The following is a 14,219-nucleotide window of genomic DNA, read 5'->3' on the forward strand; positions in this document are numbered from 1 at the left end:
GTCATGGTGGGGAGCTGGCTGATGGAGGACCTCAGTTTTCTTCAGGCTGACTTCCAGGCCAAACATTTTGGCAGTTTCCGCAAAGCAGGACGTCAAGCGCTGAAGAGCTGGCTCTGAATGGGCAACTAAAGCGGCATCGTCTGCAAAGAGTAGTTCACGGACAAGTTTCTCTTGTGTCTTGGTGTGAGCGTGCAGGCGCCTCAGATTGAAGAGACTGCCATCCGTGCGGTACCAGATGTAAACAGCGTCTTCATTGTTGGGGTCTTTCATGGAACATTACAACACGGAAAACAGACTCTTTGGCTCTTCTAGTCTATGAAGAACCATGATTCTGCCTAGACCCACTGACGCAGTCCATATCCCACAATATATCTCCCATCCATCTATCTGTCCAAAATTTTCTTAAATGTTAAAATTGAACCCCTATTTACTTTTTCAGCTGGCAGCTCATTCCAAACTCCCACTGCTCTGTGTGAAGAAATTTCTCCTCGTGTTCCCCTTAAACCTCTTCCTTTTCTCCCTTAACTCGTGTCCTCTAATTTGCATTTCACCAAACCTCAGTGGAAAAAGCCTTCTTGCATATACTCTATCTATATTTCTCATAATTTTGTCTCCCCTCATTCTTGATGTTCAAGAGAATCAAGTCCTGATGTGTTTAACCTTTATGCACAAATATGAAAATAAATATTATTTTAATAAATAGTTGTGTCACGAGAGTTATTTTCCGCATTCTCACTGTCGATGGGAACATCCATTGTTGCGTCAGACTTCCTGATGCTTGTATTTGACCCTGATGTTTCCCTCTCAATTCTCTCTGGGCCAACACCACAGAATGGACTTGGCCTGCATGGAGCTCAGACTCTTGTTGCCCTTCTCGCCCTGCCTGTCTGCACCAGGCATCACTCCCTGTGAAATGCCCCCTTGACCCTCTTCCCTCATGGCCCCAGAACGTGAGATGGTGCTCTGGGAATGTGAACACTAGTGCAGTTGGGTGTTCTTCTACTGGTCACCTAATGGTACAAAAACATCGTCAGATTTCTGAATGAATAATGAATCACAGACTACTTCACTTCCCCTGTGCCCACAGGATTGCACCCACACCTCCTCCCTCACCATGGTCTGAGGCCTCAAACTGGCCTTTCATGTGAAGCAACGTTTCACCTGTTCATCCAGAGGACTTATTTACCACATCCGCTGCAGCCTTTGTGTCATTCTCAGACCAGTCGCAACTAGGAGATTGTTTCACTTAACACCTCCACTCCACCTACAACCACAGTGACCTCCCTGTGACCAACCATTTCAATTCCGGGTCACACACTCCTGCACGCAGAAGTCTGGCCGTGGCCTTGTGTACTGTCCCACCTGACTACCCACAGATTGGAGGAACAACCCTCCAGCCACATGGTATGAACATTGACTTCACTGCTTTCCATAAAACCTGCTCTCCTTTTCTACCCCCTCCTCCATTCCCTGCCTTTCCAGTTCTATCACCTACTCATCCCTGCCTCTCCAACCCCCCCGCCCCCTGTGCTGCTGTCCCCTCCCTCCCTTCTCCACCTATCATCTCCTACCCTGCCACCCACCCAACCCATCCCTTTCCCCTCCCACCAGTAGTTATGTATCTCTGCCTTTGCTACATAAAGGACACTGTTTGAATTGCAGTTTCTCCAGCATTTTGTGTTTATATTTCACTTTCTCTTAACATTTTTTTAAAAAATAAATTAATTAATTTATAGCAATATCTGCACATATCTGCTGCAAAACAACACTGAATTTCTTTCCATGTTCATGACAATAAATTATGATTATAATTAAGAAGGCAAATGGGGTGTTAGCCCGGAAGTACAGCATTTGCTTTTGACAGCCACCACGAGGGTGTGGACTTTCTTTTTCAACGCAAATGTATTTTATCTTTTACTAAAGTGTAAGAGAAACTGTTAGAGCTGAAAGCTGGGGAAAGAAAGCAGAAGCATGCAGTAGAGGAACATCAGTGAGAAAGCAGGAGTTTAGTCCCCAAACAGGTAGAGTGTGCTCTCTCTTACAGCTGCCACATTATAACGAGAAGATCCAGTCTTGAATGACAGTCCGGAAATGAACCTGGCGTGCTGTGTCTGTCTTGCTGTTGCCGTTGAATGATCCACTAAATCTTTTTGTCTGTCGAAAGAATCCTTAAATATGTCGAATGCAAATGCATTTCTGTGCAATGAATCTCTGAAGGATTTTTGCTGTCTTGGTTCATTCAAAGTCAGAGTTTGAACAATGTGTTTCAGGTCGGTTGGCAAGTGTAAACGAACACATACTTCTGGGGAACCTTTGTCTCCTTATTTATACTTGCAATTTAGAGAAGTTCGATCGTTCAATTCTGTGAGTTTTTTTTAATGAAGTCAGAAAGTAGCATTTCAGTTAGTCAAGCACATGACGAGTCTGTGACAGTCATCTACTGCATCCGGTGTTCACATTGAGACCTCCCTATATCAAACTCAAGTTCAAGTTCTTTATTTATGGAGCATAATTTTTTCATCTTGCATTGACTAAAGTGCTGTACAAACCAAGGCAATAGATCAAAACTAATACTACTCTTTACAGAACAACGGATTAAGATGTTATATATAGACCACAATTGCAGTGAAGAGTGCAATGCTGTCAGGGGTGAGGAACGTACAAAGAGTTTCAGACGTTGAACACTAGTGACAGAAGGTACGTTTTTAACCTGGATTTAAAGCAGTTAAGGGAGGGGGCTAGTTTAATGGTCAGGGGAATGCTGTTCCACAGTTTGGGGACTGCATCTGCAAAGGTCCGGTCTCCCCTTTGTACGCGCTTAGTGCGTGGAACAGCCTGGCATCCTGCGGTAGCTGACCTGAGCTGCTTGAGAGCAGAGTAGGGTGTAAGCAGATTGAAGATGTTGGGGGGTGGGAAAGCAAGGTCATTGAGGGCCTTGTATGTAAGTAGCAGCAGCTTTAAGTCGATTCTGAGCCACACCAGCAGCCACTGGAGCGAGGCCAGAATTGGGGTGATATCCCTTTTCTTGGCACCTGTCAGGACCCTAGCTGGGACTTTCTGAACTGATTGGAGGTGGGTTCGGGAGGACTGGCTAATCCCAGTATGTAGTCCAGACATGAAAGATAAGGGCGTGATTAACCCTTGAGAGGTCCTTGAGTGAGAGGTCCTTGAGTGAGAGGTCCTTGAGTGAGAGGTCCTTGAGTGAGAGGTCCTTGAGTGAGAGGTCCTTGAGTGAGAGGTCCTTGAGTGAGAGGACCTTGAGTGAGAGGTCCTTGAGTGAGAGGTCCTTGAGTGAGAGGTCCATGAGTGAGAGGTCCATGAGTGAGAGGTCCATGAGTGAGAGGTCCATGAGTGAGAGGTCCATGAGTGAGAGGTCCATGAGTGAGAGGTCCATGAGTGAGAGGTCCTTGAGTGAGAGGTCCTTGAGTGAGAGGTCCTTGAGTGAGAGGTCCTTGAGTGAGAGGTCCTTGAGTGAGAGGTCCTTGAGTGAGAGGTCCTTGAGTGAGAGGTCCTTGAGTGAGAGGTCCTTGAGTGAGAGGTCGAGTATTTACTTTAACAGTGGTGCGGAGCTAGGAAATCCAGACCTTCATCATGACGTTGACCTATTTGTCAAATTTGAAGGCAGGGTCGAATAATACCCCAAGGGATTTAATGTGGGGTTTAATAACTGTGGATAACATGGACATTTTTGGTGAAATTCGGGGGGTGGGGGCGAATAGGATGATCTCAGATTTTGTCCAAATAAATTGGAGGAAGTTGCGGGCCATCCAGCATTTTATGCCTTCCAGATAGTTGATCTGGGAGATCGCTTCACTGAGCACCTTCAGTCTGTCTGGATCAGTGACAGGGATCCCCCAGGGGCCATCCATTTCAATTCTGCACCCCACATCTGTCTTGATATGCCTGCCCATGGCTTCACAATGTCAAATCCAAACCACCTGTAAATTGGAGGAACGATACCTAATTTTCCATCTGGGCACTCTCCAATCTGATGGCATTAACATCAACTTCTCTGGTTTCTGCCAGCCCACTCCCTGCTCTCCCTCTCTTCCCTCCAGCTCTCCACCCCCTTCCCTCTCCTTTCACAGAGCCATCCCCACCCACCCTCCCCCCCATTTGCTGGTTTTCCCTCCCTCCCTTGTCCACCTATTACTTCTTGCCTGTGGGCCCATTCCCTTCCCCAGGCCCCTCTCACCACTTCCCCCACCATTTTGTTTGGGTGCCTGTCCTTTTTGCTCACTCCTTGAGGAACAGGTCAGGTCCGAAACATTGGTTCTATATCTTTTCCCTCTTCTGGGGGCTGCACGACCTGCTGAGCTCCACCAGCACTTCGGTGTTTCTACTACAATCACAGTGCCTGCAGACTCTTGTGTTCTCACATAGGGGGTGAGGTGAGACACAGCAGTTGCTCGGGAGAGGTCATTGGGGTAGTCTGTTGACTAGGATGGGATGGGGGCAGTAGAGCACTAGCGTTCACATCCCCACAGAGCACCATCTCGTGTTCTGGGCCCATGAGGGTCGAGGGGGCATTTCACAGGGAGTAATGCCTGGTGCGGACATGCTGCAGACAGGCAGGGTGGGAAGCAAAACAAGTGTCTGAGTTCCATGCAGGCCAAGCCCATTCCGTGGTGTTGACCCAGAGTGAACTGAGAGAGAAATGTCAGGGTCAACTTGAACATGATGTGGAGGAAAGATGTTTTATGCTGTGTAGTACCGTGCTCAATCCTGGGATCCCAGACCCAGGCAGGATATGTACCCCCTCAGCAAGGCCAAACTCTTCATGTAAAAACATGATGCTGGAGAAACTCAGCAGGTCAAACTTTATATGGCAAAGATAAAGATACATAACCAATGTTTTGGGCTTGAGCCCTTCATCAAGGTACGAACGAAAAGGAAGCAGGCGTCTGACTAGTAAGCCTGGGGAGAAGGAAAGAAAGGGAGGAGTACAGACCAATAGAGAAAAGGTGTACATTAGATATCGATAGGAGGACAGGAGAGGAAAGGTGAAAATTGATAGGGAAAGGGAGTGGGTGCAGTTGGCTTTGTGGAACGAGAGCTGGGGAAAAGGAGACCAGGAAAAGAGAGAGCTAGAGGGATGGAGAAATGGGGATAGAAGGGTGGGGATAACATAAACCGGAGAAGTTAATTTTAATGTCATCCATTTGGAGGGTGTGCAGAAGGGTGTGCAAGGTGTTGTTCCTCTGATTTGCATGTGGTCTCCATCTGGCAGTGCATGAGACCATGGACAGAAAGGCTGGCAAGGGAATAAGACCAGGAATTGAAACAGGAGGTGAGTGGGAGATTCCCGCTATGGCGGTGAACTGAGCCGAGGTGTTCAACAAAGCGAATCCCAGTTTGCATCCAGTGTTTCTGATGTAGAGGAGATCACAATGGGAGCATCTGATGCAGTAGATGGCCGCTGCAGATTCACAAGTGAAGGGTTGTTTCCCCTGTGTTGGAATCCTGAAAAGATGAGGAATGGGTTTCCCGTGCAGCTATGGTAACCTGCAAGTGTTAGATTTCATTACTGGCTAAGTTTGTAAGCTACAGGTACAGGCCCTCTGGATAAATACCCCTTACTAATGACTGACGCTATGCTAGTAGGATGCGATTAATTCACTCTGAACAAATGCCAGACTTCGCTACATCTACTGGTATCTGGGACACCTGGCACTCTCTGTCTCATGGACGTTACTTGACTCCCAAAAGGCCTGCAACCTGTCCCTGGTGACACGCGTTTGCAACAGGGCACATCTGAGAGGAATGGTTGAGAAGAGATGATGTGTGCTGATGGGATGCTGCTGTGGAATTTAGATATCTGGACAGCGATGGGGTGATTTGCTGGGTCAGAGAGCAGCAGCAATAATCGGGTCATAGAGTCATAGGAGAGCACAGCTAGTGTAGCAGTTAGCACAACACTGTTACAGCTCCATTCACCCGGGTTTGAATCCAGCACTGTCTGTAAGGAATTTGTATGTTCTCCCCGTGTCTGCGTGGTTTTCTCCGGCTGCTCCAATTTTCTCCCACCCTTCTAAACAGATGCAGGTTGTAGATTATTTGGGTACATTTGGGTGACGTGTGCTCATGGGCTGAAAGGGCGTGTTACTATGTTGTTCATTTTTAGATTTTTAATTAAATTTAAAATGTAGAAAGGATAGAGAAAGAGGGGATAGTCTGGGACAGATGGACATTCAGACAGAAGAGAGACAAAGTCATACAGAGACAAACAGAGAAAGATTTTGAGAGATAGAGGAAGACAAAGTCAGAGACTGGCACAGGGAGAGAGCGAGAGAGAGAACTGAATCGGAGAAAGAGAGACAGGAGACTGAGTCTGTTTCAGAAGGGATTGAGAGACAGAATGAGTAAGATAGAGGGGGGGGCAGAGGAGGAGGCTTGTGGTTGTGGCAAAGAGGCAAATTGAAGAGGTAGTTGCTGCAGGAAAGCTGGAGCTGGAAGGGTTGTGGTGAGCTGTGCCTGCAAGAATTGCCCAATTCCATGGGCATGACAAGATAAGATTCAGGTTCAGGCTCGAAACCACCACCCTTAATTCCTGTGGACGCTCTGTGACCTGCTGAATTTCTCAAGCACCCTTGTGTATTGCAAAAGGACTTGATAATAGTTACTGTTTCTGAAACAGCCCACTGATGAACGAGGGGAGCCACAGGAACGGATTATCAACTGGCACGAACAAATTGTGTACCTTGTCACCAGCAATTCTCAGTGGGGGCCCTATGCCCCTCCCCTCCCCCCCTCACCAACACCCACCCCCATCACATAGAAGCCTTGTTTTCTTTTTTACCTCACAACATAATTTTTTAAATATGTTTTTCTATGTCACCGGCAGTAAAGAAGAAACCAAAACTTGACTCCTTCATGGGGGAGGGAGCCAATAAAGCTTTAGCAACGTCTTACAGGGGCCATAGACAAAAAAAGTTTGAGAATGGCTGCATTACCACAGTGTTTGGGAGACTGTTACAGACTGTTAATTCTTCAACATCCGGGTGAATTTCTCGGTCACTATTTCTCCTTCCTCTCTGAGAACTTCAGTGGCTGTTCAATTTCCCCACAATTCTATTAAAATAACAACTAAATATTTTTGTCAGTGGAAAGCAGATTCTGTGTTTGAGGGTCTTGCATTTTCAAAGTTCAAATTGAAAGCATTTTATTATTCTTTGCCAGTCAAAATCATCTTTCATACATTTTTAAAAATGCATTTCCATCCTAAATGGAATCAGAAGCAGAATTTATTGTTATGGACATGTCACAAAATTCATTGCTTTGTGGCAGCATTACAGCTGTACTTCCTCAATCAAGATTTGGTCTGACACCAAAGACTCCTGAAAATTTCTACAGGAGTACCGTGGAGAGCATTCTGACCAGTTGCATCAATGTCTGTAAAGGAGGCGGCTACTCCCAGGATAAGAATAAACTTCAGAGGGTTGTTAACTCAGCCTCCGACATCACAAGCACCAGATTTCACTCCATCGAAGTGTGGTGATATGTATATACTGCTGTGTATGAGTGGCTGGCCTGCCCACTCATGTTGCACTCCCTAGTAACTCTTCCCCTTTTGACGTCGCTCCCCCATCCATTCATTTGAACACATGGAGTTGGGCCAGGTACAATCTAAAGTGTATTAAAGCCTATCGTTCCTCACTCTGTCTTTAGAGTCATTGATAGTTCATAGCAATTTAATACACTTTAATTTTCCACACGAGATGGACAAGCTGCTGAGACCCGACAGGCTAGACATCGGTCCACAGGAGCCTGGAGCTGTAGAGCAGTACGAGTAGTGGATCGTCTGCTTCTCAAATTTCCTCGAAGTTGCAGTGGACTCGGATGAGAAGAGATTAGAGGTCCATCGAGCATACCAGGGAATCAGGAACTGCACAACCTACCCAGAGGCCATGGCTGAACTCTGGCACCTCTACCGACCATGCGTGAATGAAGTGTACTCACGATACCTTCTGGCCTCGAGGAAACCGCAGCCTGGTGAGACAATGGATGGGTTCCTTTGGGCCCTGTACGACCTAGGGAGAAACTGCTGTAGCACTGTGTTGACCCCCGTACCTGCAGCCCAGTGTGTGGAAGAGTTGTTCCGAGATGCCTGCGTGTCAAGGGTGAGATCTGACTATATCTGCCTGCGACTGCTTGAGGAGGACAAGCTGGCTGTGAAGAGAACCTTCCAGCTTGCTCGGACTCTCAATTCTGCCCAGCACAATGCCGAGGCAATCGCTGCTGGTAAGAATTCACCCTCACATGTGGGTTGTGGGCCCTGCCATTTTGGGATCACAGACTGCCACCGCTGCGATTGGACACCCAAAGTGCCACTTCTGCAGCCAGCAAAAACAGCCCTGATGAATCTGTCAGGCAAAGGAAGCCACCGGTTCAGGAAGTCTGTAAATCCAAACCCTCCCGAGCGAGCAGCACTGAGTGCACCCCCCAGGGGTGAGCCATCAATCCTGATGTCACTTCCAGTCCTGAGAGGTTCAGCCATGTGTGCGACCCGGGAGATGCCATCTTACCTAACGTCTCTTCCTCCTTTCTGGACGACGCCACTTTGGCCACCTTCCTCCTCCTTGCCTGGTACGACTGCATGGTCAACATGGGAGCCATCATCTTACCAATCAGGCCCCCCCCTCCAACAGTGACGACAATCCATTTCTGGCATCCATCATACTGAACCAAGGCAGCCCTTACCTGATCGCCTACTCGATGATGGAGATTGAGGTAAATGGGAAAAGAACGAACTGCCTGTTTGACAATGGGAGCACAGAGAGTTTTATCCATTCGGACTCTGCCCACAAACTCTCTTGCTTAGACCTACGAGTGGCACAATCTCTATGGCTGCATAGGACCAATCTGCAGAGATCCGTGGGTATTGTATAGCGTTGTTAATAATTTTCATTTGCCTTTGATGCCACAGCTCTGTGCACCGATCCTCCTGGGCCTCGACTTCCAAAGCCAATTCAGGAATGTCACGATGGCATTTGGAGGACCACAGCCACCATTAATGGTATACAGCCCCCGCCTGTGGCCTCTCCACCCTCCGCATATCCCCTCCTCATTATTTGAGAACCTGACCCTGGACTGCCAGCCCATTGTGACAAAGAGCAGGCGCTATAGCGCTGAGGACAGGGCATTTATAAAGTCCAAGGTGCAGTGACTCCTGGCGTAGGGGATCATAGCTCACAGTTCCAATCCACGGAGAGCCCAAGTTGTGCTGGTTAGGGGCAGGAGTAAACCCTGGATGGTAATCAACTACAGCCAGACAATCAACTGATTTAACAACAAGAAGTGTGTGTTTAGCATTACCCGCCTGGTCCTCCTTGGATGCGTTGTGGCACATCGTGTCATTGCCCCTGATCCAGACCACATGTGTCCCCTTATGGAGCTCCTGATCCCACATAACTTCAAGGTGCTAAAACAGTGCCTGGGGTTCTTTCCTTACTGTGCCCAATTATGCCGATTAAAGCCTACCCCCGATAAGATCCACAACCTTTCCCTTATCGGAAGAAGCCCAGGTGGCATTCACCCAAATCAAAGGAGACATTGCTAAAGCCACGATGCATTCCGTGAACGAATCCATCCCATTCCAGGTGGAGAGCGGTGACTTTGCACTGGCTGCCGCTCTCAACCAGGCTGGCAAGCCAGTGGCATTGTTTTCCTGTGCCCTCCACAGTCGTGAAACATGGCACTGCTCAGTCAAGAAGGAGGCACAGGTGATCATTGAGGCAGTATGCCACTGGTGTCACTACCTGGCTGGGAAAAGATTTACACTGCTCACGAACTAACGAGCTGTGGTCTTTAAGTTCAACACCAAACTGCGGGTTAAAATCAAGAACGATAAAATCCTGAGGTGGAGAATCGAGCTCTCCACCTCCAATTATGATATCCTGTACCAGCCAGGCAAGCTCAACGACAACCCCCTCCCCCCCAGATGCCCTATCCTGGGGGATGTGTGCCACCATGCTTCTCGGCCACCTCCAGTCCCTCCACGACGACTTCTGCCACCCTGGAGTCAGGAGATCGTGCCACTTCTTGAAAGGTTGGAACTTCCCGTACTCCATCGAGGACATTGGGTCTCTAACCAGACACTGTCGGGTCTGCGCAGAATGTAAACCACAATTCTTTCAGCCCGACAAGGCGCACCTCATCAAAGCCACTCACACCTTTGATCGACTCAGTATTGATTTCAAGGGGCCCCTGCCCTTGTCCAATAGGAATATCTATTTCCCCAACATCATCAACGAGTTCTCCAGATTCCCTTTTGCCATCTCCTGTCCTGAGGTGACATCAGCCACTGTCATCAGGGCACTCTGCAGCATATTCACCCTCTTTGGGTACCTGAACTATATTCTTAATGATCGGGGTCTTCTTTCATGAATGATGAGCTGCACCAATACCTGGTGGCTAGAGGCATAGCCACTAGTAGGACCACAAGCTACAACCCCAGGGGATACGGCACTGTTTGGAAGACTGTCCTCCTATCCCTTAAGTCAAAAGCCCTGGCAGTGTCCCATTGGCAGGAATTCATCCTGCCACAGGCACTTCATGCCATCCAATCCCTCCTATGCACCGCTACTAACATGACCCTGCATGAACGCTTGTTTTCTTTCCTCAGGAGGTTGGTGACCGGAACCACTCTGCCTCCCTGGCTCTCATCTCGGGGACCTGTCCTGCTGCGGAAACATGCGAGGGGCCATAAGACTGACCCATTGGTTGAAGAGGTGCAGCTCCTGCATGCCAATGCTTAATATGCCTGTGTGTTGTACCCCAATGGCCATGAGGATGCAGTCCCTGTCCGGGACCTGGCGCATGCCAGAAATCCCTATCCACCCCAGCCAACGCAGACCCCCACCTACACACACACCGACCTACTCAGGGACTCGGTGCAGGTTAGCGACACATCTCGGGCACCCATGCCACTTGCCCTGAACCCACTTCCAGCTGCTCTGACCACCACGACTGCCCCACGTACAACCAAACCCCACCTCCTACAGAGACAGCCCTACCTCCCCAGCCTCAAGACACACGACCAGCAACAAAGCCAACCAGTACACTACCGTGGAGCTGCCAGTTCACCGAGGCAGAGGAGACCACCCGACCGAGTGAACCTCTAAGACTTTAACCCGGCGGGGTTTTGTTTTTAAAAGAGAGGGGTGAATGTAGTGATACATATGTACTGGTGTGTGCGAGTGGCTGGCCTGCCTACTGATGACTTGCTCCCAAGTAACTCCTCCCCTTGTGACCTGGCCATAAAGGTCGACCTCCCTCCCCCATCCATTCATTTGAGCACATGGAGTCAGGGCAGCTACAATCTAAAGTGTATTAAAGCCTATCGTTTTTCACTCTCATTATTTGGAGTCATCGATACTGCGACTCACGAAGACTTCTACAAGAGGCGGTGACTTAAGAAAGCAGCCTCTATCTTTAAGGACCCCCGTCACCCAGGCCATGCCTTCTTCACTCAGCTACCATTGGGAAGGGAGTACAGGAGCATGAAGATGAACACCCAATGATACAAAAACAGCTTCTTCCCCTCCACCATCAGATTTCTGAGGAAACAAGGAACCAGTGACACTATCTCACTTGTTCTACTTTTGCAGTAATTTATTTATTTTTAAAATGTAATTTATAACAATATTTGCCCCTGTGATGTTGCTGCAAAAGAACAAATTTCTTGACATATAACAATAAATTCTGATTCTAATGAAGAAGGGAAATGGGGTGTTGGCCTTCAAGGTGGAGGAATTGAATGCAAGAGCAGGAAGATTCTGCTTCAACTGTGCAGGGTACCGATGAAGCCACTCCTGGAGTACTGCTGACAGTTCTGCTCTGCTTTCTTGAGAATGGATGTACTAGTTCTAGAGGTGGTGCAGCGGAAGTTCATTAGGTTGATTCTGGAGATAAGGGGTTAGCCTTTGAGGAGAGATTATATAGGGAGGGACTCTACTGGCTGGAAAAATAAGAGGGGAATGAAGGGCTAGAAAAGCTACAGGCAAAGCTGGTGAGTGGACCGAGAACAGGTCTTAACCATATAACCATATACAGCACAGAACAGGCCAGTTTGGCCCTACTAGCCCATGCGGGAATAAATACCCACCTTCCTAGTCCCACTGACCAGCACCTGGTCCATACCCCTCCATGTAATTATCCAGTCTTTCCTTAAATGTAAATAACGTCCTTGCTTCAACTACCTCTGCCGGAAGCTTATTCCACATCCCAACCACCCTTTGCGTGAAGAAATTTCCCCTCATGTTCCCCTTATAATTTTCCCCCTGCATTCTCAAACCATGGCCTCTGGTTTGAATATCCCCCACTCTTAATTGAAAAAGCCTATCCACGTTGACTCTCTCTGTCCCTTTTAAAATCTTGAACATTAGGGAGACAAAGTCTGCTGGGGAGAAACTGGTAATCGTGGTATAATGAGAGCAAACAGAATGGAAAGGTGTTGGGGGGGGGGATGGGTGGAGACAAAGGGGAAGAATCCAGTGGGGAAATTAGGGCAGAAGGAGAGAGGGGATGAGAATGGGTGGGTGTGGAAAATGCTGTGAACATTTTAACGTTATTTCTGCCCCTCCTGTTTTTATAAACCTTCCGTTTTCTTCAAAGTTCAGATTTATTGTCAGAGGGCATGCATGAAATCACGTACAGCCCTAAGATTCTTTTTCATGCAGACCATATAACCATATAACCACTTACAGCACAGAACAGGCCAGTTCGGCCCTACTAGTCCATGCCGTAACAAATTCCCACCCTCCTAGTCCCACTGACCAGCACCCGGTCTATACCCCTCCAGTCCTCTCCTATCCATGTAACTATCCAGTCTTTCCTTAAATGTAACCAATGATCCCGCCTCAACCACGTCTTCCGGAAGCTCAGTCCACATCCCCACCACCCTTTGCGTAAAGAAATTTCCCCTCATGTTCCCCTTATAATTTTCCCCCTTCAATCTTAAACCATGCCCTCTAGTTTGAATCTCCCCCACTCTTAATTGAAAAAGCCTATCCACATTTACTCTGTCTGTCCCTTTTAAAATCTTAAACACCTCTATCAAGTCCCCCCTCAATCTTCTACGCTCCAGAGAAAAAAGCCCTAGTCTGCACAACCTTTCCCTGTAACTCAAACCTTGAAATCCTGTCAACATTCTCGTGAACCTTCTCTGCACTCTCTCTATTTTGTTTATATCTTTCCTATAATTTGGTGACCAAAACTGTACACAGTACTCCAAATTTGGCCTCACCAATGCCTTGTACAATTTCATCATAACCTCCCTACTCTTGAATTCAATACTCCGATTTATGAAGGCCAACATTCCAAATGCCTTCTTCACCACACCATCTACCTGAGTATCAGCCTTGAGGGTACTATTTACCATCACTCCTCAATCCCTTTGTTGCTCTGCACATCTCAATAGCCTACCATTTAATGCATATGACCTATTTCGATTTGCCTTTCCAAAATGTAACACCTCACACTTATCTGTATTAAATTCCATCAGTCATTTCTCAGCCCACACCTCCAGCCTTCCTAAATCACCTTTTAATCTACGGTAATCTTCCTCACTGTCAACAATGCCACCAATCTTTGTATCATCCGCAAACTTGCTTATCCAATTCTCCACCCCTACTTCCAGATCGTTAATATATATAACAAACAATAGTGGACCCAGGACCGATCCCTGAGGAACTCCACTAGTCACCGGCCTCCAATTGGACAAACAATTTTCCACCACTACTCTCTGACACCTTCCATCCAACCATTGCTGAATCCATTGCACTACCTCCTTATTTATACCTAATGCCTCCACCTTTTTTCCTAACCTCCTGTGGGGAACTTTGTCAAAAGCTTTACTAAAGTCTAAATAGACAACATCCACAGCTTTCCCTTCATCAACCTTTTTGTAACCCCCTCGAAAAACTCAATCAGGTTTGTCAAGCATGATCTACCCCTGACAAAACCATGCTGATTACTCCCTATCAATCCCTGTACCTCCAAATATTTGTAAATACCATCCCTCAGAACACTTTCCATCAACTTACCCACCACAGATGTCAGACTCACGGGCCTATAATTCCCAGGTTTACATTTGGACCCTTTCTTAAACAGCGGAACCACATGCGCCACCCTCCAATCCTTTGGCACTATCCCAGTGACCAGTGACATCCTAAATATCTCTGTTAATGGCCCCACTATCTGTCCACAAGCCTCCCTGA

At 47.6% G+C, this 14,219-nt stretch overlaps 1 protein-coding gene across 11 annotated transcripts in view; it reads left to right on the plus strand.

Annotated features, from left to right (window-relative positions):
- Window positions 1–14,219, plus strand: part of LOC138750718 (beta-1,4 N-acetylgalactosaminyltransferase 1-like) — an 80,360-nt gene that overhangs the window by 17,970 nt on the left and 48,171 nt on the right. For 2 of the 11 annotated variants that reach the window (XM_069912819.1, XM_069912821.1), the window contains exons 2-4: window positions 2,587–2,697; window positions 8,927–9,016; window positions 10,625–10,730. The exons of 1 other annotated variant lie outside the window; for it this stretch is intronic. In XM_069912819.1, coding sequence (XP_069768920.1) covers window positions 10,693–10,730 — 38 coding nt within the window. In that variant the 5' untranslated portion in view covers window positions 2,587–2,697; window positions 8,927–9,016; window positions 10,625–10,692. Of the gene's footprint in view, window positions 1–1,855; window positions 2,022–2,453; window positions 2,698–8,926; window positions 9,017–10,624; window positions 10,731–14,219 lie in introns of those variants that run through there. 8 more of the 11 variants (XM_069912817.1, XM_069912816.1, XM_069912822.1 and 5 more) reach the window with 8 other exon arrangements.

This window comes from Narcine bancroftii, unplaced genomic scaffold (assembly GCF_036971445.1).
Source record: "Narcine bancroftii isolate sNarBan1 unplaced genomic scaffold, sNarBan1.hap1 Scaffold_240, whole genome shotgun sequence".
NCBI lineage: Eukaryota > Metazoa > Chordata > Chondrichthyes > Torpediniformes > Narcinidae > Narcine > Narcine bancroftii.